General features: G+C 34.2%; 2 protein-coding genes across 2 annotated transcripts; one reads left to right on the plus strand and one right to left on the minus strand.

The window, feature by feature from the left end:
- Window positions 1–1297: 1297 nt before the first annotated feature.
- Window positions 1298–6006, plus strand: LOC106366509 (mitogen-activated protein kinase kinase kinase YODA). The gene is made up of 12 exons (XM_013806114.2): window positions 1298–1569; window positions 1977–2700; window positions 2778–3485; window positions 3570–3657; window positions 3754–3816; window positions 3955–4115; window positions 4194–4269; window positions 4375–4434; window positions 4515–4622; window positions 4712–4954; window positions 5032–5120; window positions 5195–6006. Exons 2-12 carry the CDS (start codon window positions 2180–2182, stop codon window positions 5688–5690), a joined length of 2613 nt encoding a protein of 870 aa, XP_013661568.1. The 5' UTR covers window positions 1298–1569; window positions 1977–2179; the 3' UTR covers window positions 5691–6006.
- A 222-nt stretch (window positions 6007–6228) lies between these two features.
- On the minus strand, window positions 6229–10197 carry LOC106366510 (signal peptide peptidase-like 2). Its single transcript, XM_013806115.3, has 14 exons — window positions 9922–10197; window positions 9335–9493; window positions 9154–9265; window positions 8933–9052; window positions 8668–8819; window positions 8052–8231; window positions 7879–7913; window positions 7639–7795; window positions 7497–7550; window positions 7332–7424; window positions 7051–7193; window positions 6888–6958; window positions 6719–6802; window positions 6229–6619 (listed from the first exon to the last, which is right to left on the minus strand). Exons 1-14 carry the CDS (start codon window positions 10066–10068, stop codon window positions 6507–6509), a joined length of 1620 nt encoding a protein of 539 aa, XP_013661569.1. The 5' UTR covers window positions 10069–10197; the 3' UTR covers window positions 6229–6506.
- Between the last annotated feature and the right edge of the window lie 12227 nt (window positions 10198–22424).

The raw sequence follows: 22424 nt of genomic DNA on the forward strand, positions 1-22424 counted from the left end.
AACCCGTAAAAAATACATTCATAAACCTATCAATAGTAACATGTTTCAATCGTATAATTACTATTAATATTTATTTTATCATATATATATATATATATTTTAATACTCTAACTATAAAATTATATTTTTATGTATTTGGTGAGGGTTTGAACAAAATTTTTTTTTGCATTTAGATTAATATATAATTGTATATATACAAATGAATAGATATATATATATATATATATATATATAAGTATGTATTACATTAATAACTAAAATATAATTGATTAGTTATTTAAAATTTCAAATTAATATAAATTAAATTCATTAGTTTAAAAGATAACAGTTTAGTTAGTTAGTTCCTTAATTTTAGGTATGATGTATATTTAATAATTAAATTAGATATGAATAGAAATAATTCAAAATATAATTAAATATAATGGTCCAACCTAGACTATTTGTAAGTAGATAAAAATTGCTTCTGTTGTAATAGTATTGATTCTAAAAAAAAGTTTTAATAGACGGATAATTTATCGGCAGAGATGTTGATTACCATAATGTAAACAAATAAAATATGCTTTTTATTTTGGTGTTTGTGTTTGTTTTCTTATATTTTTGATTAGTAACAGTTTTTCTTATAATTTTAGATATTTAGTCGTAATGTTGTGTATTCTAATCTTATTATTATTATTATTATCTATTTTTGGCAAAATCTTTGTATCTACATTTAACATGAGAAAAATCAAGTTTCTCTCAGATTTGTGTTTTTTTAATTGATCAATCATGCACATGAAGTAAAAGATGATATTTGTTTTATATCTGAATCTATCAAATATGGTAGTTTCTAAACGGCACCCAATGATTTGGGAGTAATGTGATATTTCTTCCCACATTTGTCGATAATTACCAAAAAAAATAATCAATTAAGCAAACTTAGCATTGATTAATAAAAATACTAAGAGACAACTAAGAAACAAAATATTCGTATCCATCAACCTAATCGATAGAAGATATAAATATTTATAAAAACCAGTTTTAAATGAATAAACATCTACAAATATCTTTTATCGATCATACAATTGAACTTTAAAAAATAAATGACATTTTGATAATACTTGTGCCCATCAAATATGAAAAATAAAATAAAAATCTGTAAAAGCAGAATACAATCAGAGCTTTGTCATTTCAGTATGTTTTCCTTTCACGTTGTCTTTTTTCCATAAATAAAAAAAAAGCTTTAAAAAGATAAAATAATAATCATTAAACACAAATAAATCCCAATAATGAGTAAGTATCATTATATCAGTTACTAAATAGATTAACGCAGCAACAAGGAAGAAATCTGAGAGTGAATGCTTTCTTCGAACGCGCTCTCTCTCTACACTTCTTATTCTCTCTCTCTCTCTCTCTACACCTCTTCGTCTTCGTTATCTCCTCACTTCTGAAAGAGAGAGTCTATCACTGCAAGTGTAAGCTGTATTCACTTGTCAGCATCAATTTAGGGATCTGACGCCTTCCTGGATTCTCGATTGCTCCTCCGACTCTCAGCTTATTTCGATTCAAGTTGCTGAAAAATCTGGTGATTTGGTAAGAACTAGGTCTCGATTAAGCACCTTCCATGATCAATTTCACCTTGAAAGTTTTGAACTTTTGATTTGGGTTTTTTTGTCTGTGTGTGGATTTGAGCAATTGAGATTGAATGGTTCCCTTTATGGGTTTATCATCTGCTGTTTCTGGGTTTCCTTTAATGGAACTTGTCTGTGTAGATCTGTTGAAAAGGTTCAAACTTTAAGTGTACTGTTGGCAGTGGATCTCAGACTAGCTAAGGTAGAAGATGATCACATTCATTTTTCAAAGCTAGCTCAGTGACGCTTAGCTGTACGATGAGATTCTCATAGATATAAATCTCTCAGAATCATAGGGTTTTTTTTGTTTGCTAGTATCAGAATGTTGGAGCTGAAACCCTAACTTTGTATTTTATTTTTTGTAATCAGATCTTTCAGCTGCTTCTCTGAATTGGTCAGACGCCAGTGGGATTATAAAAATGGCGTTTAAATTGGGACTTCTATTCAATTGTTGACCTCTGTTGGGTCAACCCAGTATGATCTCTGAAGTGGTCAAAAGGATAGTTTCTTTCTAGTGTGGAACTGAACATCTTTTTAAAAAAAGGAGTTATATATAGTTTGCTGGAAAGATCATGCCTTGGTGGAGTAAACATTCATCTAAAGATGAAAAGAAGAAATCCAGCAAGGAGAGTATCATCGATGCCTTTAATCGGAAACTGGGGTTTGGGTCTGAGGATAAGTCTAGCTGTCGATCAAGAAAGTCACGGAGACGACGTGATGAGATTGTGTCACAAAGAGGAGCTATATCTAGACTACCATCAAGATCTCCATCTCCTTCTACTCGGGTTTCACGCTGTCAGAGTTTTGCAGCAAGATCTCCTGCTGTGCCTCTTCCTCGTCCTGCTCTCCGTACTGCTGTAACGCGCATTGATTCTGGTTCGCAGAGACCAGGTTCCAATGCGAGTTTGCCACTTCCAAAGCCCCATGGTGGTGCTTCAAATGTGCCTGATAGCAGCGGTGCTGAGGCTGATTTTACAACTGCTTCTGTGTCTAGTGGAAGCTCTGTTGGTGACAATCCATCTGATTCTATTCTTAGTCCATTGGCTTCTGATTGTGAAAATGGGAACAGAACAGCTCTAAATATTTCTTCCAGGTGAGTTCTCTCTCTCTCTATCTCACTCTCTGGCTTGATATATCTAAACACGTTGTTATCTTACTCTATATGTATAGGGATCAGCCAATACATAGTAACAAAAACTCAGCTGAGATGTTCAAGCCTGTCCCAAATCTGTCCAATAAAAACCGGAGACCTCTGGGGACACATGTGAAGAATTTACAAATCCCAAAACGGGACTTAGTGCTCTGCAGTGCTCCAGATAGCTTGTTGTCTAGTCCTTCCAGGAGTCCAATGAGATCATTTGTCCCAGATCAGGTCTCAAACCATGGGTTGTTGATTGGCAAACCATATCCAGATGTTTCCTTGCTTGGATCTGGACAGTGCTCGAGCCCAGGTTCAGGTTACAACTCGGGTAACAATTCCATTGGTGGAGATATGTCTACTCAGCTGTTTTGGCCTCAGAGTAGGTGTAGCCCTGAATGTTCCCCTGTGCCTAGCCCAAGAATGACAAGTCCTGGTCCTAGTTCCAGAATACAGAGCGGCGCTGTTACTCCTCTTCATCCTCGAGCTGGAGGCTCAACCACTGGCTCTCCTACTAGACGGCTAGATGATAACAAACAGCAAAGCCACCGTCTGCCTCTCCCGCCGTTATTAATATCAAATACTTTTCCATTGTCTCCGACATATTCGGCAGCTACATCGCCCTCTGTCCCTCGTAGTCCAGCAAGGGCAGAGGCTACAGTAAGCCCTGGATCAAGATGGAAAAAAGGGAGATTGCTGGGGATGGGCAGCTTTGGACATGTGTATCTTGGCTTCAACAGGTTTGTAATTTCTAATTGGAAAGACCTAGCATGGTTAATTTCTATGCTACTCCTGGTTTTGATCAGCTATGTTTTCTTCCTCAGTGAAAGTGGTGAGATGTGTGCAATGAAAGAGGTTACTCTATGCTCAGATGATGCCAAGTCAAGGGAGAGTGCTCAACAACTGGGCCAGGTGAGCTACAAATCATCTGTCTGCAACAACAAAAAGCTGCTTCTTTAGTGAATATTCTAACATTTAAGTTTCTTTTTCAATAATTGTCTCTCACAGGAGATTGCAGTTTTAAGCCGTTTGCGACACCCTAATATAGTGCAGTATTATGGCTCTGAAACCGTAAGTCTTACAGATATTTTTTGAATCTTTATGTTCTCTGATATGATATCAAGAACACACTGAGGATACTATTAGCTGTTTCAGCTGAACTAATTCATGCAAATGACTATGCTTCTCATACTTCCTTGCCCCATACAGGTAGATGACAAGTTGTATATATATCTGGAGTATGTCTCTGGTGGTTCTATCTATAAGCTTCTTCAGGAGTATGGACAGTTTGGTGAGAATGCAATCCGTAACTACACACAACAAATTTTATCAGGGCTCGCGTACTTGCACGCCAAAAACACTGTTCATAGGTGAGCCTTCTATCCATTCTTCGGTCTCCTTCATCCTTCTCTCATGGAGAATCAAATGAATATGATGACTTTGTGCAGGGACATCAAAGGGGCAAATATATTGGTGGATCCTCATGGACGGGTAAAAGTGGCTGATTTCGGAATGGCAAAACATGTATGGATATGTTCTCTTCAATCTTGTGCCCTTGTGTTATTTGAAATTGTACTTTAACCCCAGCTAGAGATATAACTCTAATACAAATTCATGAACAAAATGCAGATTACTGCGCAATCTGGTCCGTTATCATTCAAGGGAAGCCCGTATTGGATGGCACCTGAGGTATATATGCTGCTACAAATGTCGGTTTCATATTGATAGGCTATATGCTGACGCTTTATACCTTGCGTTGTGGATATCAGGTGATACAGAACTCAAGTGGCAGTAACCTTGCGGTCGACATATGGAGTCTGGGATGTACAGTTTTAGAAATGGCTACCACGAAACCTCCATGGAGCCAGTATGAAGGGGTTAGTGAATTATAAGTACACTTAAAAGCAGGAGATTTAGCGAAGTGAATCTTTTCTTTTCCATTCTCATGCGTATGAGTTCTTTACAGGTTCCTGCTATGTTCAAGATTGGAAACAGCAAGGACCTTCCGGATATCCCTAATCATTTATCCGAAGAAGGGAAGGATTTTGTGAGAAAGTGCCTACAAAGAAACCCAGCAAATCGTCCAACAGCTGCTCAGCTTTTAGAGCACGCTTTTGTTAGAAACGTGATGCCGTTGGAAAGGCCTCTTGTGAGTGCAGAGTCTGCAGAATCTATGAATGTAGTTGCTTCAAGCACCATGAGATCACTGGTATAGAATCTCGTCTTTTCCTCAATTCTAAAATCTCTGTGCTTCTGGTTGCCTCACAAATCTGTCTGTTTTTTTAGGACATTGGACACGCAAGGAGCCTCCCATTAGACTCGGAAGATACAAGCAATTACCAGCAGAAAGGATTAAAACCTGGCTTGGGATTCAGGTACCTTATTAGCCCCTTCATTTTCTAAGCATCTAAACATCTATGTGGCTTAACGTTCCTCCTTTTGGTCACAGTACATCCCAGTCTCCTAGGAACATGTCGTGTCCCATTTCACCAGTCGGTAGTCCAATTTTTCACTCGCATTCGCCACACATTAGCGGAAGAAGGTCTCCATCCCCGATATCTAGTCCCCACGTTCTCTCCGGCTCATCAACACCTTTAACCGCGGGGGGTGGAGCCATCCCTTTCCATCACCAAAGACAAACTACAATCAACTTGTTGCAAGAAGGGATAGGATCAAGCAGAAGCCCGGGAAGTGCCGGAAACTTCTACACCAACAGTTACTTTCAGGAGCCTAGACAGCCTCGGAGTAGTCCAAGGACGCCGCCTCATGTATTTTGGGACAACAACGGTTCAATCCAACCAGGCTATAATTGGAACAAGGACAACCAACCAGTCCTGTCTGATCATGTCTCACAGCAGCTATTAAGCGAGCATCTGAAACTGAAGTCCCTTAATCTGAGACCCGGTTTTTCAACTCCTCCCGGCTCGACAAACAGAGGACCCTAACCAAACAAACATATAGCTGGCAGAGATTCCTCCCTGACTTCGGAATCACAACACAGCTGGAAGGGTTAGAATCTCAGGGATTAGGGTGAATGAGCCGTGAGGACAACCTTGAACCATTGGATAATATCAAGAAATGAGGATTCGTTTTTTTTGTTTTGTTGGAAAATCTGAAGAGCTCTTTATCTTGTCTTTCTTGTTCTCTTGAGGATAGATGGAAGTGAGAGGAGAGGAGAGGAGAGGAGAGAGAAGAGAGATCAACAACCAAAAAATTGATTGTGTATAGAACAGAAATTCAATCTTTCATCTAATTCGTCTATTTCCTCTCTTTCTTTTATATGGTCTGGTTTGTTGCTGATGATGAGAAGGAGACGAACGAGAGGGCAAGCAACTTTAAACTCATTTGATATAATCTACTTTTTGTTGTAAGAAAATCCCAATTTAGATTATAAGTACTCTCTTTCAAACTCTTACATTTTAGACGAAAAGGGAAAATGAAAAATCAAGTCAGCAAGATAATATGATTATTTAGATCACAAAATTGTCCAACACAATGATGATATATTGATATTGATAGCTTTAACATGTTTGTACTACGTGTATATACAACACTCTTCTCTTACAAAAGAAACAAACCATATAGACACAGAACGATCGTGGATTCTTCTTCAATGATGACGATGTAAGTAACATAAGAAAACATAAATTAAAGAGGACTGGAGAGGATAAGAATCTTACAGCTTAAGTTACATTTGTTACAAACCCGAAAGGCTTTTTGATATATGTCTCTTGTATCCATTAATTCGTGAGGTCGTCTCATTACTCAGAGCACTGTTCAAGCCTGACGTGGTGAGGACATGCCCTTTCTGGCTCTCCTTTCGTCCATAGAATCCAAAGATCATCTCGTTTTCGAGCTAGTGTTAACATTGTTCCTATATTTTCATCACGAGATTTTTCTCAATACTCATTCGATGCACGTTATGGAGAGAGAAAAGAGAGAGAGAGAGAGAGAGAGAGAATTTCCAGCTTACCGAGAGTAAAAGGGACAATGTAGAGCAATGCTGGTTGGCCATGTCCATCCATTAGGTTTAGAGCCACGTAAGTAATCAAAAGACCTGCGGTTTTCAAATGGTCAAATGATTGTCAAGAAAACGAGATAAGAGACCAGTGAGATTATGCGGATGTGTGTGTGATTTTTACCTAATCCGTAGGCAACCATTGCCCATATAAAATAGCCGGTCCGAAGAGTCTTGTTAGCTAACCAATCATATCTGCAAGATCAAATCATTAGGAAAGCTTGAAACTCGATGAAAGAAAACTCTTTGATGATTTATAAGATAGAGAGAGTGAAAAGCTTTTGGACCTGAGAGCAAATGCGATTAGCAAACCGGGCAAAAGAATATCACCGAATCCAATAATGCTGTAGCCTCCCCACGGATCAAACATGCGTGGAATCTTCAGGAGCATAGGGATACCATCTTCTCCGCTTTTATCCCCACGTGCTACCTACAATGAAGAACCAAGCAACATTACATTTTTTTAAATCTATGGGGTGAAATGAAGATTTCAAAACGAGAATTTGAGTTTAAGCATTGATGGATACTCTTATGGAAATGATGGTTAGCTGATTAGTTGGTTACTTACGACAATCATTACGCTTTCGTGGAACAGCTTCTTGGAGACAAACACCCAGAAGATGTCGTACAAGAAGGCACAGCTGAGTAGAACTGTCCCTACCTGTTCCAAACGATATGTGGCATTATTAGAATCTTCACATACCTAAGATGGAAAGATTGAGATGAGATATACCTTAAGATTTGGGACATGAACAATCTGTAATACTGTGATGATCAATGCGATCCCCTAGTCAATAGAACAACAATGTCAAATTCCATCTGGCAGAATTGGATTGTACTTGTAAATGAAATTGTATGGGGGCTGCAATCCTTACAAGGACATCTTGGCCAATCCAAGCTAAGGAACGCTCTCGGTAAACAGCCCACAAAACAGCAAAGACAATGCAGAAAGGAGAAACTGCAAGAGTCAGATAAGAGATAGGTCCAAGGAAAGGAACTTTTATGTAAGAATCTCCTGCACGTTGGAACCATCTGCAAACAGAAGAAAGAACACAGTCCATGACATTCTCCAAGAAGTGCATAAGCATAGGTGTTGAAAGGAAACATGCTTTTACCTTGATAGCAAAGCGACAAGGCAGGTTTGCAAACCCTGAAGATAGAAAAGGTACAAACCCATATAAGACTTCAAACCGGTTTGTCAATTCAATTTAAGTAGGATCATAAGTCGGAAGAGGCTCAAACTGAGAAAATGCAGATAAAAGAACAGAACTAAAAAATAAGTTGGTACCTCAACACCACCAATGCAGAAAACAACCACAAGAAGCTCCACAAACCAATAAGACATAAGCTTGTAAAGAACAACCAGGAAGCCCGAAGCAAGAAATACGAAACAAATAGCTGAAAGAGTATTGATCTCCACGACACCACTACCCCCATCATTTGTGCTAGGGATTTCGTCTATAGCATCCTACATTTTTTGCAACAAATAAAACAAATAATTAGAAGTAAGAATAATTACGTAAGAGCAATAACACTGACAATAAAACCATAAACAACGCCATGTGAATGTTTTCCCAAAAGTAGACAAATGCCACAAGGAGGGGCCCAGTTCATTAGAAAAGCCATCCGTTACCTATCCATTTCTTGGATTTTTATGTTGACGCAGCATTTCCGAAAATAGGAAAGTAAAATGGTAAAGAAATGGCAAAGTATTGTTCAATGTGTTATAAATGACTTTTCTTCCTCGGCCGAACCAAGTAAAGTTACCAACTCCTTTGTCCCTTTCATCATTAGAATTCCATAAGAAGGGGAAGGGACTTAATTATTGTCAGCTTACGTTATCCTTTTACATATTCAACTAAGTGTTCCTAGCCTAACACTAGTATTCCCAAATAAGTACAAACCTTGAGTAGCTTATCATGTTCAATAGCTGCTTCTCGTGCACTCCATGCGGACCAATAAGATGCACACAGAATGGTCCCAATAGCCATTAACCACAAAAAGACTTCGGCTACATCAACAGCTGGTCGTCTTGGGGAGTAAAGCTGCACCGACACTACAAAAAGTAGGGAAGATTCGATTCATAATAAACAAATGGTTCTGAAGCATATCATGATTAGAAAAGAAAAGGAAAAAGCTGAACAGATTATCATATCTATGATGAGGTACCTTTAGAACTGTTGATAAGCATTTTTTCCAAGGTTGCACCAGCGTCTTGTGGGAGCATGACGGCAGGAATCTGAATGTCTAAATCCGTTTCATCCGGTTCACAAACCATTTTGTAAAGTTCTTCAAACAAACAACCCAAAAAACATTTACTCAGTATAAGTGATTAAGATGATAACATCAGATCAATTAGACAACTTCAACAAAAAAAGTTATCAACAAACCTTTCTGGTTATTAATGATTAATAGAGCAGAGGCACCAGCAGCTTCCGCATTATTAGCCTTAGCTGTAAACCGACAGTTGCCCCGGTCCACAATAACAACATCCCCAATAAGCTAACAAAAGCTTAAATATTCAGTTTCAGCATCACATAAAGCACTGATTACCAAATCACAACTATATACCTTAGTCTTGAGAGGTGAACAACAATCACGAGGATTAGCAAAGACAACGTGAGTCTGGTTAGCGTTCTTCTCCTTGGAGACAATCCGCCTCCCAAATCTAGCACCAACGCCAACAAACTCAGCATCTTCAGTACCATCAATCCACGTTTGAACTTTAACCTAAGGGAAGAAGCAGGTGGTTGGCATATCATTAATAAAAAACATAAACTTTGCACCAGATCTTAATCCACTTGTCACTTCAGTACATATCATAACTCATCGATTCCACTACAAACAGAGTTTGAACAAACAAGAGACTTATTCATCCAAGAAAAAGACTACAACTTTACTAATAAAAACCACAAATTTAATTAGTTCTTAGGATGCAAAGGAGGTCACTCCACAACCCACAAGTAACTTCATTGCTAAGGAAGAGAAATGAAAAACTTAGATCAACTACAAGCTAGAACAGTAGACTGAGAGTTCAAGCTCAAAAGTTACTAAACCAATCAATCTCCCAGAAAAGAGGGAAATTATCAAAATTAGTTAGAGAATCTTCGAAATTAGTGAAGAAGAAAAGGCGGCTGAATTGGGGGTAAGAAGAGTACCAAAACGAAGTCGTTTTCGCAACCAGGCTTCTTCGGAGCTAAATCGTCCTGATGAACTATATCACCGGCGGTGACAGTAGAAAGGAGAGAGACGAGTAAGATCGAAGCGGAAACGAGAAGAATCCGGAGAAATCGGAGGGAATCCATGGAATGGTTGCTCCCCCAAGGATTCACCAACTTCTTTTTAAATCACACGCAGAAACAATGAAGCGAGGATCTGTGAGAGAGAGAGAGAGGAGTGAAACACGGGATGCTTTTTTTTAATTAATAAAAACACAAATGGGAATAATATTTAGGGCAATTGTCAATAATAGCACCTTTTGAAGTTTATGTCACAAAAATAGTACTAGAAGGAGAAAGTCACAAAAATGACATTCATTAAAGGGTAAAATATCCCTAATATCATTGGTTTAAAATTAAATAAACAAACAAAAATAAATATAAATAAATAAAATAAAAAAAAAAGAAATTTTTTTTTATAGTTTCAGATTATATTTTTCAGATTCGAAATTTTTATAATTTTTTTTTTGAATTTTTTTTCGAATTTTTTTTTTATTTTTTTTTTAATTTTCTTTTTATAATTTAAAAATACTTTTTGAAACTGTTTTTAAAATTTTTATTTTATTTTAGTATTTATTTTTTATAAAATTTTAAACCCTAATTCCAAAACCCCACCCCCTTAACTCTAAACCCTAAGGTTTGGATTAATTAATCCAAGGGGTATAAGTGTATATTTACCTCTTTAATGAAACCTATTTTTGTGACTTTGAGCCTTGAGTGCTACTTTGGGAACAAAAACTTGGTTTAGTGCTATCTTAGTCTTTTTCTCTAATATTTACATTTATGGGAATATCATTGTGTGTGGAATGTGACGTAAGCGCGTATAATATCAAGGTGAGGACGCAATGGCAAACGACGCCGTTAGGTCGTTACTGGATCCGGTTTATATTATAGTATGATGCAAGTTCTACTGGGATGATATAAGGTTTAGAATACGTCAGTTAACTAAAACGATACTGAATTTGACGTTTGTTGTCTCGGACATACCCATGTTGTTTTGTTGTTTGTCTAATCAAATTACCATTATTTATATTGATTATTTCCGATTATATTACTTTATTATTTGGATTCCAGGTGGACCCGACGACTAATTGATATCGTCAATCTGTTAATTTCTGACCAGAAATAAATAATTTTTGTTTTATATAGGTTGTTCAGTAAAAAAGGCTATTCCATGCTAATATTTCCTAGTATTTTGTTTTACCGACGTCACATATAGCACTAGACCTAAGCTTAGTTTATTGTTCATTCAGTCATGTATTCCTGAATTCTCAAGCTTCAGGATTAAGAAATTTATTTACCAAAATTGCAACCGTAACGTCTGTTTAAATTTATTTTTATTTTTTAAAGAGAGCCCGTTTTGATCGAATTTGGTTTTGTTGGTTCGGTCTGAATTGGTTAATCCAAACAGAACACACCGGCTATCTCTAAATCAACACATACCCAAACCACTTACACAGTTACATTATATATTGTTTGTTACTTGTTAGTACACATCTTCTTCCACACTTAGAATCTTCCTCTCATTCTCTCCCCTGCTGCACTAACAATGAGAAACAAAACAAACTCTTATATCTTTCAAGCAACCTGTTTCCATTTTCATCCTTTCAACTAATTAAACGGAAGAACTTTAAGGTAATGATGAAAGCTATGATGGACGTATTGTAATGTATCGGGGCATTCTTCTAGATCATCATAGAACTCTTTCCTATCACCTTTAAGCTGATATATATGTTTAATGGCCGCTCAGATAAAGATCATTGGAACCAGTAAGAATGAAAGCACCAACTATTGGAACAACTCCAAGTGATCTCAACACGAAAAATCCTCATGCCCAAGCATCTTCAAGGCACGCATCGCATAGGCATAGCGGCATAGGTAATGAAGTTTATGGACTCAGTAGTAGCTATTTCTTTTTTTGGTCAAAATGTTAAAATGTAGTAGCTATGTCAATAATGCTTTCGCATCATTCTCACTTTTTTTATCTATTTCATTTTGGGTTTGCTATGCTTTTTTCAAAGAATCTTACGAATTCTGTTTTAAGTTTAAACTAATAGTTATATTACTCTCATGTCATTTAACCACCAAGACTCGGTATATATATATATGGAGATAATAATTAAATCATAATTAAATATGAAACTAAGACGTGTACAGTAAATAGCTTGAACATATTGCTTTGTTTCTAACAAATAAGGCTGCGAGGTGCTCACTTCCCAACTGTATAGTTTACATTTCAAGTTGTGTTGTGAAAGAATCATGTACACCGGATTTGTTCATAGGCGCCTTCAAACGTCTTAAAAAAAAAAACAACGAATAATAATGTAAAGAGAATAATTCAAGAGTATTGACAAATTTTACTTCTCTCAATCAACATATAAGTACATGCCTATATGAACTGTTCATGAGAGATAAGTCTTATGTAAAGGCCAATTGACATAGTGTTGTGTTGTGCACTTGTGCTTACGATGAAATTGAAGCGAAGTATATCTAAATGAGCATACATTTTGACTTTCCAAAATTGGTTATGCTTCGGTACTGGTGGAACAAAGTGGCGTTCATAATCTAAGCAAAAGCTAACGAATTATACCAGTGCAATATTACTCCCTAGATTTATCACCAGCAACTGTTGTTCAACAACTTGGTAAGTATTACCTTCTAACACAAGCAAATTTGGTAAGGTTCCTTACCATTATGAAGCTCTTCACCATCTTGAGGAAGGAGACAAAGCAACAAAAACATTACAAAAGCATCTGAACTGAAGTTATGTTTTCTTGGCAACATCAATGTGTTCCTCAGTAGGAAGCTAGCCTTTTAAATAATACTCCCTCCGTTCATAAAAGATCTATGTTATAGTTTTTTCACACTTATTAAGAAAACATTTAAAATTGTATTTTCCAATATATTGTTTTTTTTAATTAACTATTCCCAATAATTTTTAACCAATGAAATTTTATTAAACACAATTGTATTTTTTGAAAAGTATAATTTTTCATTAATTAATTTATTGAAAATGTAAAAAAATGTATTTTTTTGAAACAATTTTTTTTTCTGAAAAATGAATGTTTAAGGAACAGAGGGAGTATCTAACAATAAGATTCAATATCATGGGCCCGTCTCCCCCTCTCTAAGGCCCAAAACTCTTCTCGCAGACATAATTATTTTAAATCCACCTACTAAACCTTGCAAGCCCAAAGCATAACAAGAAAACATTAACCCCACAGATTATGGGTTCAAAATTTAAAAAGGCTAACAACACGTACACCATTGCAAGGAACTTTCTTTTATGAATTTGAAGTAATTAACTTCCATCAATAATGGGAAACGACGTTCATGAATGTAGTAGATACGATCCACCTACATCGACGCGTACGTTATATATAGGTGTATATATGTAATATATTTGTAAAACCATTATACTAATAGACCGTATATATATACTTTCAAACAAACTATATCGAAAATATTAGTAATTAGTAAGATAAAATGGTCTATTTTCTAAAATTATTGTGTTAATCTTCTTAAAACTTTAATTTTATTAGTTTATGTTTTTTGTAACAGATATTAGCTTTATGTTTGTAAATGATAAAACACATATTAACATACAAATAGAGGATAAACGCATTACAAAATACAAATAGAGGTAATATGCCATTTAGTTTTTGTTTGGGTCTTCCACAAAAATAAAGTTCCAAGTGAAATTTTGTCAGTGTACCTACTATACCCTATGTTTCAAAGCCCTCTTAATTATTGTTTTAGTTCCTCTTTCAAAATTAAAATTTTATTTTATATTCTGTATGAAAAATTTATAGATGCTTGTACTTGCGTGCAGTAAGCTGAAAATATGTAAACGGTGAACAAATGTCATACGTCGGGATACCATAATATACGTCATAAATACTTGTATTCTATTGGATGGCGGAGCGAAACTTTGGTAAAAGTTAGATGGATTTTGATTATTAATAACATATAAGACAAGTCGACAACCACACCTATACCGTTACTAGTCAAACAATCATATTAATGTTCCACAAGTTTTTATATAATAACAACTAGATCTGGACCCGCCCGACCGGGCGGGTATTTTTTTTCTGTTTACATAATACAATTAAAATTTTATACACCTTATATAATGTATCAAATTTTTATATAAATGATGACAAAAATACATCACATAATACAAATATTGCTGTAACATAATTTGATCACACCGTGGCATTTCTAATGTTTTACCTGTTATTTATCTTAGATCATCACTTAATCATCCTGATCTACTTTACTAAAATTCAAAAAAATACAAAGAGTAGAACTAACAGTTTGATCAGCTAAAACCATTTTTAATGTTTCATCAGCGTAAGATGGGTTTTTTATCCATGAGTGAATCAGTTTCACTTGAACACGCCACACATCCTTAAAAGGTTTAAGATCGCTGATCAAATGAAATCTTTTGTTAGCAGACATTATTTTTTTGTGAGGTAAGTCGTAAAAGAATGTGTAGAATGAGTTTGTACTCGGATAGAATATATAGTAGAGGGACAATACCCTAGTTGAGAATAAATATCTTTGCTTATTTTGCAAGGTATATTAGGCGAAATAAATGAAAAGAATATTTTGTTGATTATGTTTCTTGTTTTTGAAATTATGGTAAAATCTTAATGGTTATGATTTGAAATAGGAAATGATAAGATCTTGTGCTTGTTCCGCAAGTGTGTGGGTCAATTTTTTTCACGCAATACAAAATGCTAAAGTTGAGGAAATATCTTAACCACCCTCGCAAGACATCTCTTGTTTGCATTAGTATGCAGAATATGTTGTTGAAATTCGAATATTGTGTTTATTGATTAGTAGTTATGGATAAATATTTATATATATATATATATATTCCTTGTTCCGAAATTGAAGGGAAAATCTTATTTAGAAACAAATTAGTAAATTATGCAAATATTTCTACTTTTTTTTTTCCGAAGATTGTTAGGGAAAAAAATTTTCAATTCAAAAATATTAAATTTTAATAAGATAGATAATGATTATTAATTATTTGGACATATGGAAGTCAATGGAATATTTCAATATAATAAGGTGGTTACAAATATGCTACAGACACCACCGTGAAATTAAGTGAACTGAAATGGTTCAAACTCGTGTGAGAATCATTGTTATTTTTTCTTAGTTTAATTACTTATAAAACTTATATAATTTGATGTTTGTGCAGGTTACGTAAGCTAAGGATGAGATTCATATTCGTGCAATGTTAGGGTGTCGTTATTGCAGGGGAATTATTTATGTTTGTTCCTTTATTTAAAAATATGTAGTTTGTTTGAGTTTATTAATAACTAGTGGCTTGTCCGCGCTACGCGCGGGGCGGTTGTTTATTGTGTTTATAAATATTTTATGTATGTTGTAAATTTTTTATTATGGAGGTTAGTATTGGTGCTTAGTTTTTTCATGAAATCAGCAGCCAACATTTTGCTATACACGATGATGTTAAGTTTTGTTTTAATTGTGCGACTTTTACTTTACAATTATGTTTTTTATATATTGTTTTTTGTAATGTATATGGGATTCAGGGTCAAAATTGTGAATAATGTGTATTAGGTTTAGGATTGAAGATAATTTCTATTAGGTTTAGTAGTGTGAAGATATATGGGAAGGAAATGGTGAATTGTATGTTATAGCCTCAGCATTTGAAGTTTAAATTTAGACATTTAGCTCTGTTTTATGTTTGAAATGTATTTATTTTTTTTATATTATTGTTATGAAAAAGTAATGGTGGGAATGAAAAATATATATTTTTGGGGATAAATTACTTTAAAAAATTTATTTTGTATTAAAATTTAAACAACTGCAGAAAGCAATACAAAAATTAAATTGAAATTTAAACATAAAAAACCCCATATTAATTTTGTGGAATCATGAATCAAAGATAATTTTCCGTACATACCGGTCAACTTATGTTTCTACGAAGCCATTGATTAATGGAAAAAAAGTAGAAATTATGTTCCCAGAACCTCAGAAGATGCACTTCCGCCGTATTTGAGCAACGGTCTGCTCTCAAGTTGGCAAGAAGAACATAGGAAGACGACATATATGAAGGAGTCTGTCGGATTGCTTAAGCTATAAGATATCTCAATGGTGCATGTCTTCATCGCTCTAAAACACTTATTTATAGCTCGACCTTGGATATGTTACAAACGCCGCTTGTTAATGAGAATAAATGAGACGGAGTGGAAAGAAAAGTGGGGTGAAGCTTAATGATTGAATTAAAGGTTGATTTTAAGTGAAAGCGAAGACGTTACAGAAAAAAAAAAAAGCTCTCTCTTTGCTCGACACGTGTTGCAAAATGAAGATATGAGAGATGATGTGGCGCATTGTGGAGAGTTTCTCTTCAACTTTATTATTATAGATATGTTTCCTTTTTTGTGGTTCGTTTGAGTTATTTTAGGAAAACAATGAATAAGTGGAAAAGACAATCATTTTTAATGTACAACTAATTTAATTCTCAATGGCATTTGAATGTAAATATTATGTAACTTTTAGGATTATTCTATAAGTGTACTTTTATTTTAATAAAGTAGATACGATTAGATTATCCTAACATACGTTGACCAGAAAAAATTATATATCCTAACACAATCTCAATTCTTCGTTGTATGCGAAAATAATTTCACTGGATTAATAGTTAATTTTTCACTGGTGACATATTTATATCAAATAAGTGAAACAACTTAATTCAATAAGCAAATGATTGATAAATTTGATTAACTCGTATATTAATAACAGCATCTCCAAAAAAATTACCTATTTTAAAGTTTTTAAAACTCTATATTTGAAGTTTAAAAGTGTTTTTCTTCAAAAATAAAATTTTAAATTTAACTTCAATTTTTAATATATTATGGTCTTTATATTTGTCATAACTAATTTAAATTTATAAAATATTTATAAACAACATATATAAAAATATTACATCAATATTAATTAATAAAATGTTACACTAATATATAAAATTATAAATAGAAATATGTTATTAAATATTAAACTAAGAGCAAAATACCACATTATCTCACAAAATTATTTCCATAATGCTCTCATATATAACTTTTTTTTGGAACATTTCTCATATATGATCATTGATCAACCAGTTCATTTAGAAGTAAGAAATGACTATGTTTTTAATTTATAGATTATGAGCTAAAAATTATTGAAATCAAGTATCCTCATTCTCCACCATATGATCAGTTATGTCTTCATGTAGGTTTTAAAAAACTTTTTATTAAGTTTATTTTGTAATATTGTTATTGTTTAAATCTAGTTTAAAAATATTTGAAATCTTATTTTAATTTTTTTATTTAATTTGTTTTTGTGTAAAACTTAAATTTATAAAAGGGCTTATTGGCTTAATAGCCATATTTCAGTGTGAAATTAGGTAAGTAGCACTGATTTTGACATAATTAAATGTTAGACTTCTTGGTCACATTTTCTCCGGTTCTGCCCCTTCATATAAACGGTTGCCAGTTACAATTCCTAAAATAAGCGACGTGGTGTTTTCCAGTGGAATATAAACACATACATACCGATACGCAGATGAGAGGCCAGTTGTATTTATCACATATGATAGAAAATTATGAAAGAAAATGAGTGGATAATAAGAATACGCGTTCTGTATATGGTAACGTAACGGAGAAACCAATTCAGAACATTTCTATTCTATATGACACAATAGTATATGTCACGATGTAAAGGTCAAATAGCATGGAAGTGTAAAACCTCAGTAAACACACAGAGGAATATATACTACACCCTATTAACTAATCACTAAACTTTACACAGAAATATGACCTTAATGTGAACCCCAATCTTCAAATGGCAAACCCAATATGCCAGAAACTAACCCTTTTTTAATCATCACTAAACCCTAAAAGGAAATATAAACCCTAAAAGGAAATATAAACCCTAACCCAATTATGAAACTAAAACTTTTCCATATTAATTAACTCTCTATCCAATCTTCAAATGGAGAACCCAATATGCCAGAAACTAGCCCCTCCTCAAGAATCACTAAAAAAAATCGTGTCTTCATCTGAAAAAAAATTAACTGTACAAAGGTAAAACGTATAATTCACTGAGAAAATGAGTGGATAATAAGAATACGCGTTCTGTATATGGTAACGTAACGGAGAAACCAATTCAGAACATTTCTATTCTATATGACACAATAGTATATGTCACGATGTAAAGGTCAAATAGCATGGAAGTGTAAAACCTCAGTAAACACACAGAGGAATATATACTACACCCTATTAACTAATCACTAAACTTTACACAGAAATATGACCTCAATGTGAACCCCAATCTTCAAATGGCAAACCCAATATGCCAGAAACTAACCCTTTTTTAATCATCACTAAACCCTAAAAGGAAATATAAACCCTAAAAGGAAATATAAACCCTAACCCAATTATGAAACTAAAACTTTTCCATATTAATTAACTCTCTATCCAATCTTCAAATGGAGAACCCAATATGCCAGAAACTAGCCCCTCCTCAAGAATCACTATACCCTATACAAAAATATAAACCCTCATCCTAAGTCACTTCAAATCTTTGATAAACTAAACCTATCAACTAATCACTAAACCCTACACAGAAATATAAACCCTAATCCAATGTCAACCCCAATCTTTTATAAATTAAACCTAAATTTTAAAATGTCAGTAAAATGCAATACCATTTTACATAAGGCATATAGAATAGAAAATGTGAAAATGTAGTTACAATCTAAAGATCATCTTAACACATTTCTCAAATGTTGATATGGCTATACTTTCATGAAATGTGGTTATGCTTGCCCAAATGTCAACCCAATCGTACATAACTAAACCCTATCAACTAATCATTAAACTCTACATGAAAATATAAATCCTAATCCAATATCCAATGTCAACCTCAATCTTTTTTAAACTAAATCAAAACCACTAATCACTAGACCCAACATGGAAATATAAATTCTAATCCAATGTTAATCATAATCTTTCATAAACTAAATCCAAATTTCGAAATGCCAGTAAGATGCATTTCCATTCTACATGAGCATATAGAATAGAAACGGTGTGAAACGATATAAGACAGTAAATATTGTTCAGATTTTGAAGTGTTTACAATTGAGGGAAAGGAAGTAATGCTTACACCAAATTTAAATTGATTGTATGGAAAGAAATTAAGATTGACGGCATTTAAAAAAAATAGGTGGAAGAGACAACATCATATGAATATCATTTCCATTCAATATCACATTGTATTATGTTTTATTTGATGTCATAATAAATTTTATTCCATTTATGTTCAACATATTATTTCTCTTTACAAAATCATATACACACTAATATAAAACACATTTAGGCACCGATACAAAACTAATATCAAGAGAACATGAAATAACAACGAACAAGATTGAACCCTCTTATGCATTCTTGACCACCTCAATCCAAAGGAAGTTGAAATATTTGTTAATCCGTCTTTCCAGTGAGTTCAAAACATGTCTCAACCAATCTACTTGGAAGGCCTAATTCGTCCATGCCAAACCTAAGGAACTAAGTAAGAGGGAAACATTGTTATAATAGAGTAATTCATTCTATTTTATATAGAAAATATTTTTTTTTATTTCAAACAATACGATTGTTGATAAAGAATGATAGCACATATGTTACAGATCATTCAATTCCATCTCAAGTAGAATAGGTTGTCAATTGATTCCATCTCAGATAGCATAGTTCGAACATATAGTTTTCCTATTCCATCTCAAATAAAATAAGCGTAAGAAATTTCACGCATACAAGTTGTATTATAGATGCTATTCCATACAACAAATTATATTACTATACTATTTATTATGTATTTCTCCTAAAATTCAAAATCAAGAACAATCGAGGAAATCAAAACCCTAAATCAATTGGTGAACTTCTACGCAAAAATCAGATCCGACATGCAATGGTACGAGGTTGTAGATTTACCAATTATAGTACTCTAATTCCGACAATAGCCCAAATAGAAAAGAAAAATAACAACATATGAAGAGATTTGAAGGTAAACACCTGAGAACTTAATGTAGTTCCAGAGATCTGAGAAGAATCAACGGTGTGAAGTAAAATAGGAACGGTTTGGTACTACTCGCCGCTGACACCCTAACGCTGTTGTGTGACAGACGATTTCAGATGAGAAGAAGAGGATACGCTTGCAAAGAATGAAGAAGAAGTCAACAATTCAATGTTAATCCGGTGGAGGTGATGATGTGCAACAAAGCGGTGTCGGAGAGCAATGAAAGGATACAAAGTTACTAAAGAATAAAAAAGAAAGATGTGAAGTCAGTAAAGCCACGTTATACTTTTTAGATATAATAATTAAGAATATTTTTTTTTTGTTTCAGGTTTCGCCGGTTGCAGAAAAGGGCAATATTGTATTAATTTATAAAGTTAACACCGTGTATAGAAATGTTAGGGAAAATGGTTATACAGTGAATTATACGTTTTTGTCTGGTTATACACCCCAATTCCCCTTTATAAAAAGGAATTTTGAAATATTTATGAGATATAAAATTTTAAGGATTAAAATGGTAAACAAAAAATATTTAAGAATCATAAATATAATATGTAATTGTAAGTACCAAAATGCAAATGAAAATATAAAATTTCAAATTTAAAGTTTTAAATATCGAAACTTCAAATATAAAATTTTACTTCTCAAATTTCAAATTTAAAGTTTTATCATTACTTTTTACATAACAAAAAACTCTTATATATTTGAAGTTATAAAGTTTCTCTTGGAAATGCTCTTAAACGATAATTGACAACTACAACAACAAATGTAACGTAAAGATGAATTTTTTTACTGTCAGTTTTATGTTACAATTTTTTTTTTCAACCGATAAAAGTTACATATATGATATATACATCCCATATAGAAGGAAAATACATGCCTCTGCATTATGAAAAAAAAATTACATGATTTAGTAAATGGTGAATTAATAATTTAAACAGTCGCTGGCACCATCTCAACAACGACATTAATTATTTTACATGTCACCGTTAAGAAAAATAAAAACTTATATCAATATGAGAACAAAAATGTAGCTCTTTATCAAAAAAAAAACAAACAAAAATGTAGCTCTCGTCTAGGTGCATTAGAATATGATTACTAAAACAAGTACGTCGTATTTTTTTTTAAAAAGTACGTCTATTACGTTTTTAGGTACTTCTTAAAGTTACAATTATAGTTTATATCCTCGTTTGTCATCTGATGAAGAAGTGTAATTTAATTTAGCATTTCTATAAAGATACTTGTAAGATAAACAAAGACCCGGTAGCAAAAATATGAAAAAATGGGTTTGTCAAAAAAAAAAAATGAAAAAATGGGAAGACGAAAGAGCATGCCGTATGGGGATCGGCTACTCTATAATTTCTACACACATTTAGGGTCCGCAGCGGTTGCGGTTGTGGGAGTTTACGGATGCGGTGGTGGGAGTTTACGGATGCGGTGGTTGTGGTTTTTAGCGGTTTTAAAAGATTTATACGACTTGTTATGCGGTTAGAAATTAGTGCATTTGCGGGATAGTTTTTTTTTTGGTGGGCAAAAGGGAGAAAAGCCTCCCTATATTATTAGAAAAAAGTCCGACAACTACGATATCACTACATGCCTAGGACGAGAAACGCCTAAGACATCATCCTCGAGAATCGAAATTACATCAGATGGTACATAATCGAAACTATGAATTCCTAATGGTAAAGTAAAAGCATAGTTGGCTAACCCATCGGCTAGACGGTTAGCTTCCCTATACACGTGATCAATTCGGACAATCCAGTCCTTTGAAAGATAGCCATGGCACAGACGTACCAGGAACGACAGTGGGTGAGTCTCCTCAATTCTTGTCTTAAGAAATCCAACCACAACTGCTGAATCCACCTCTAGCTCCAACCTTGTGATCCCCCTTTCCCATGCCAATACCAGTCCATAATACACCCCCCACAATTCTGCCAGTGGAGCAGAGCATCGACCAATATTCATTGCAAAGCCTCCGCACCAATCTCCAAATTTGTTTCTCAACACCCCACCTGCAGTTGCATCACCAGGGTTTCCATCTGATGCCCCGTCTGTATTGAGTTTAATCCACTCATCTCGCGGAGCTATCCACCCTATTCTTCTCTCCTCTCGTTGCGGCGCACTGTTCTGATTTCCCAGGGCGCATGTTGCTCTGGTCACCTCTGTTGCTTTCTCCTTGACAAATTTTACTCTGTCTCTGCACAATCGGGTGTCCCCAAAAACATTTTCACACCTCCATTTCCACGCCCACCATACCGTTACTGCAAAAAAGGTGGACCATATGCTCTCTCCTACCATCTGGTTATCCCCCAGGTTTGTAAACATCCATTGGAGTAGTGGCTGGGTAAAGAAAG

Source organism: Brassica napus, chromosome A9, assembly GCF_020379485.1.
Source record: "Brassica napus cultivar Da-Ae chromosome A9, Da-Ae, whole genome shotgun sequence".
Lineage (NCBI taxonomy): Eukaryota > Viridiplantae > Streptophyta > Magnoliopsida > Brassicales > Brassicaceae > Brassica > Brassica napus.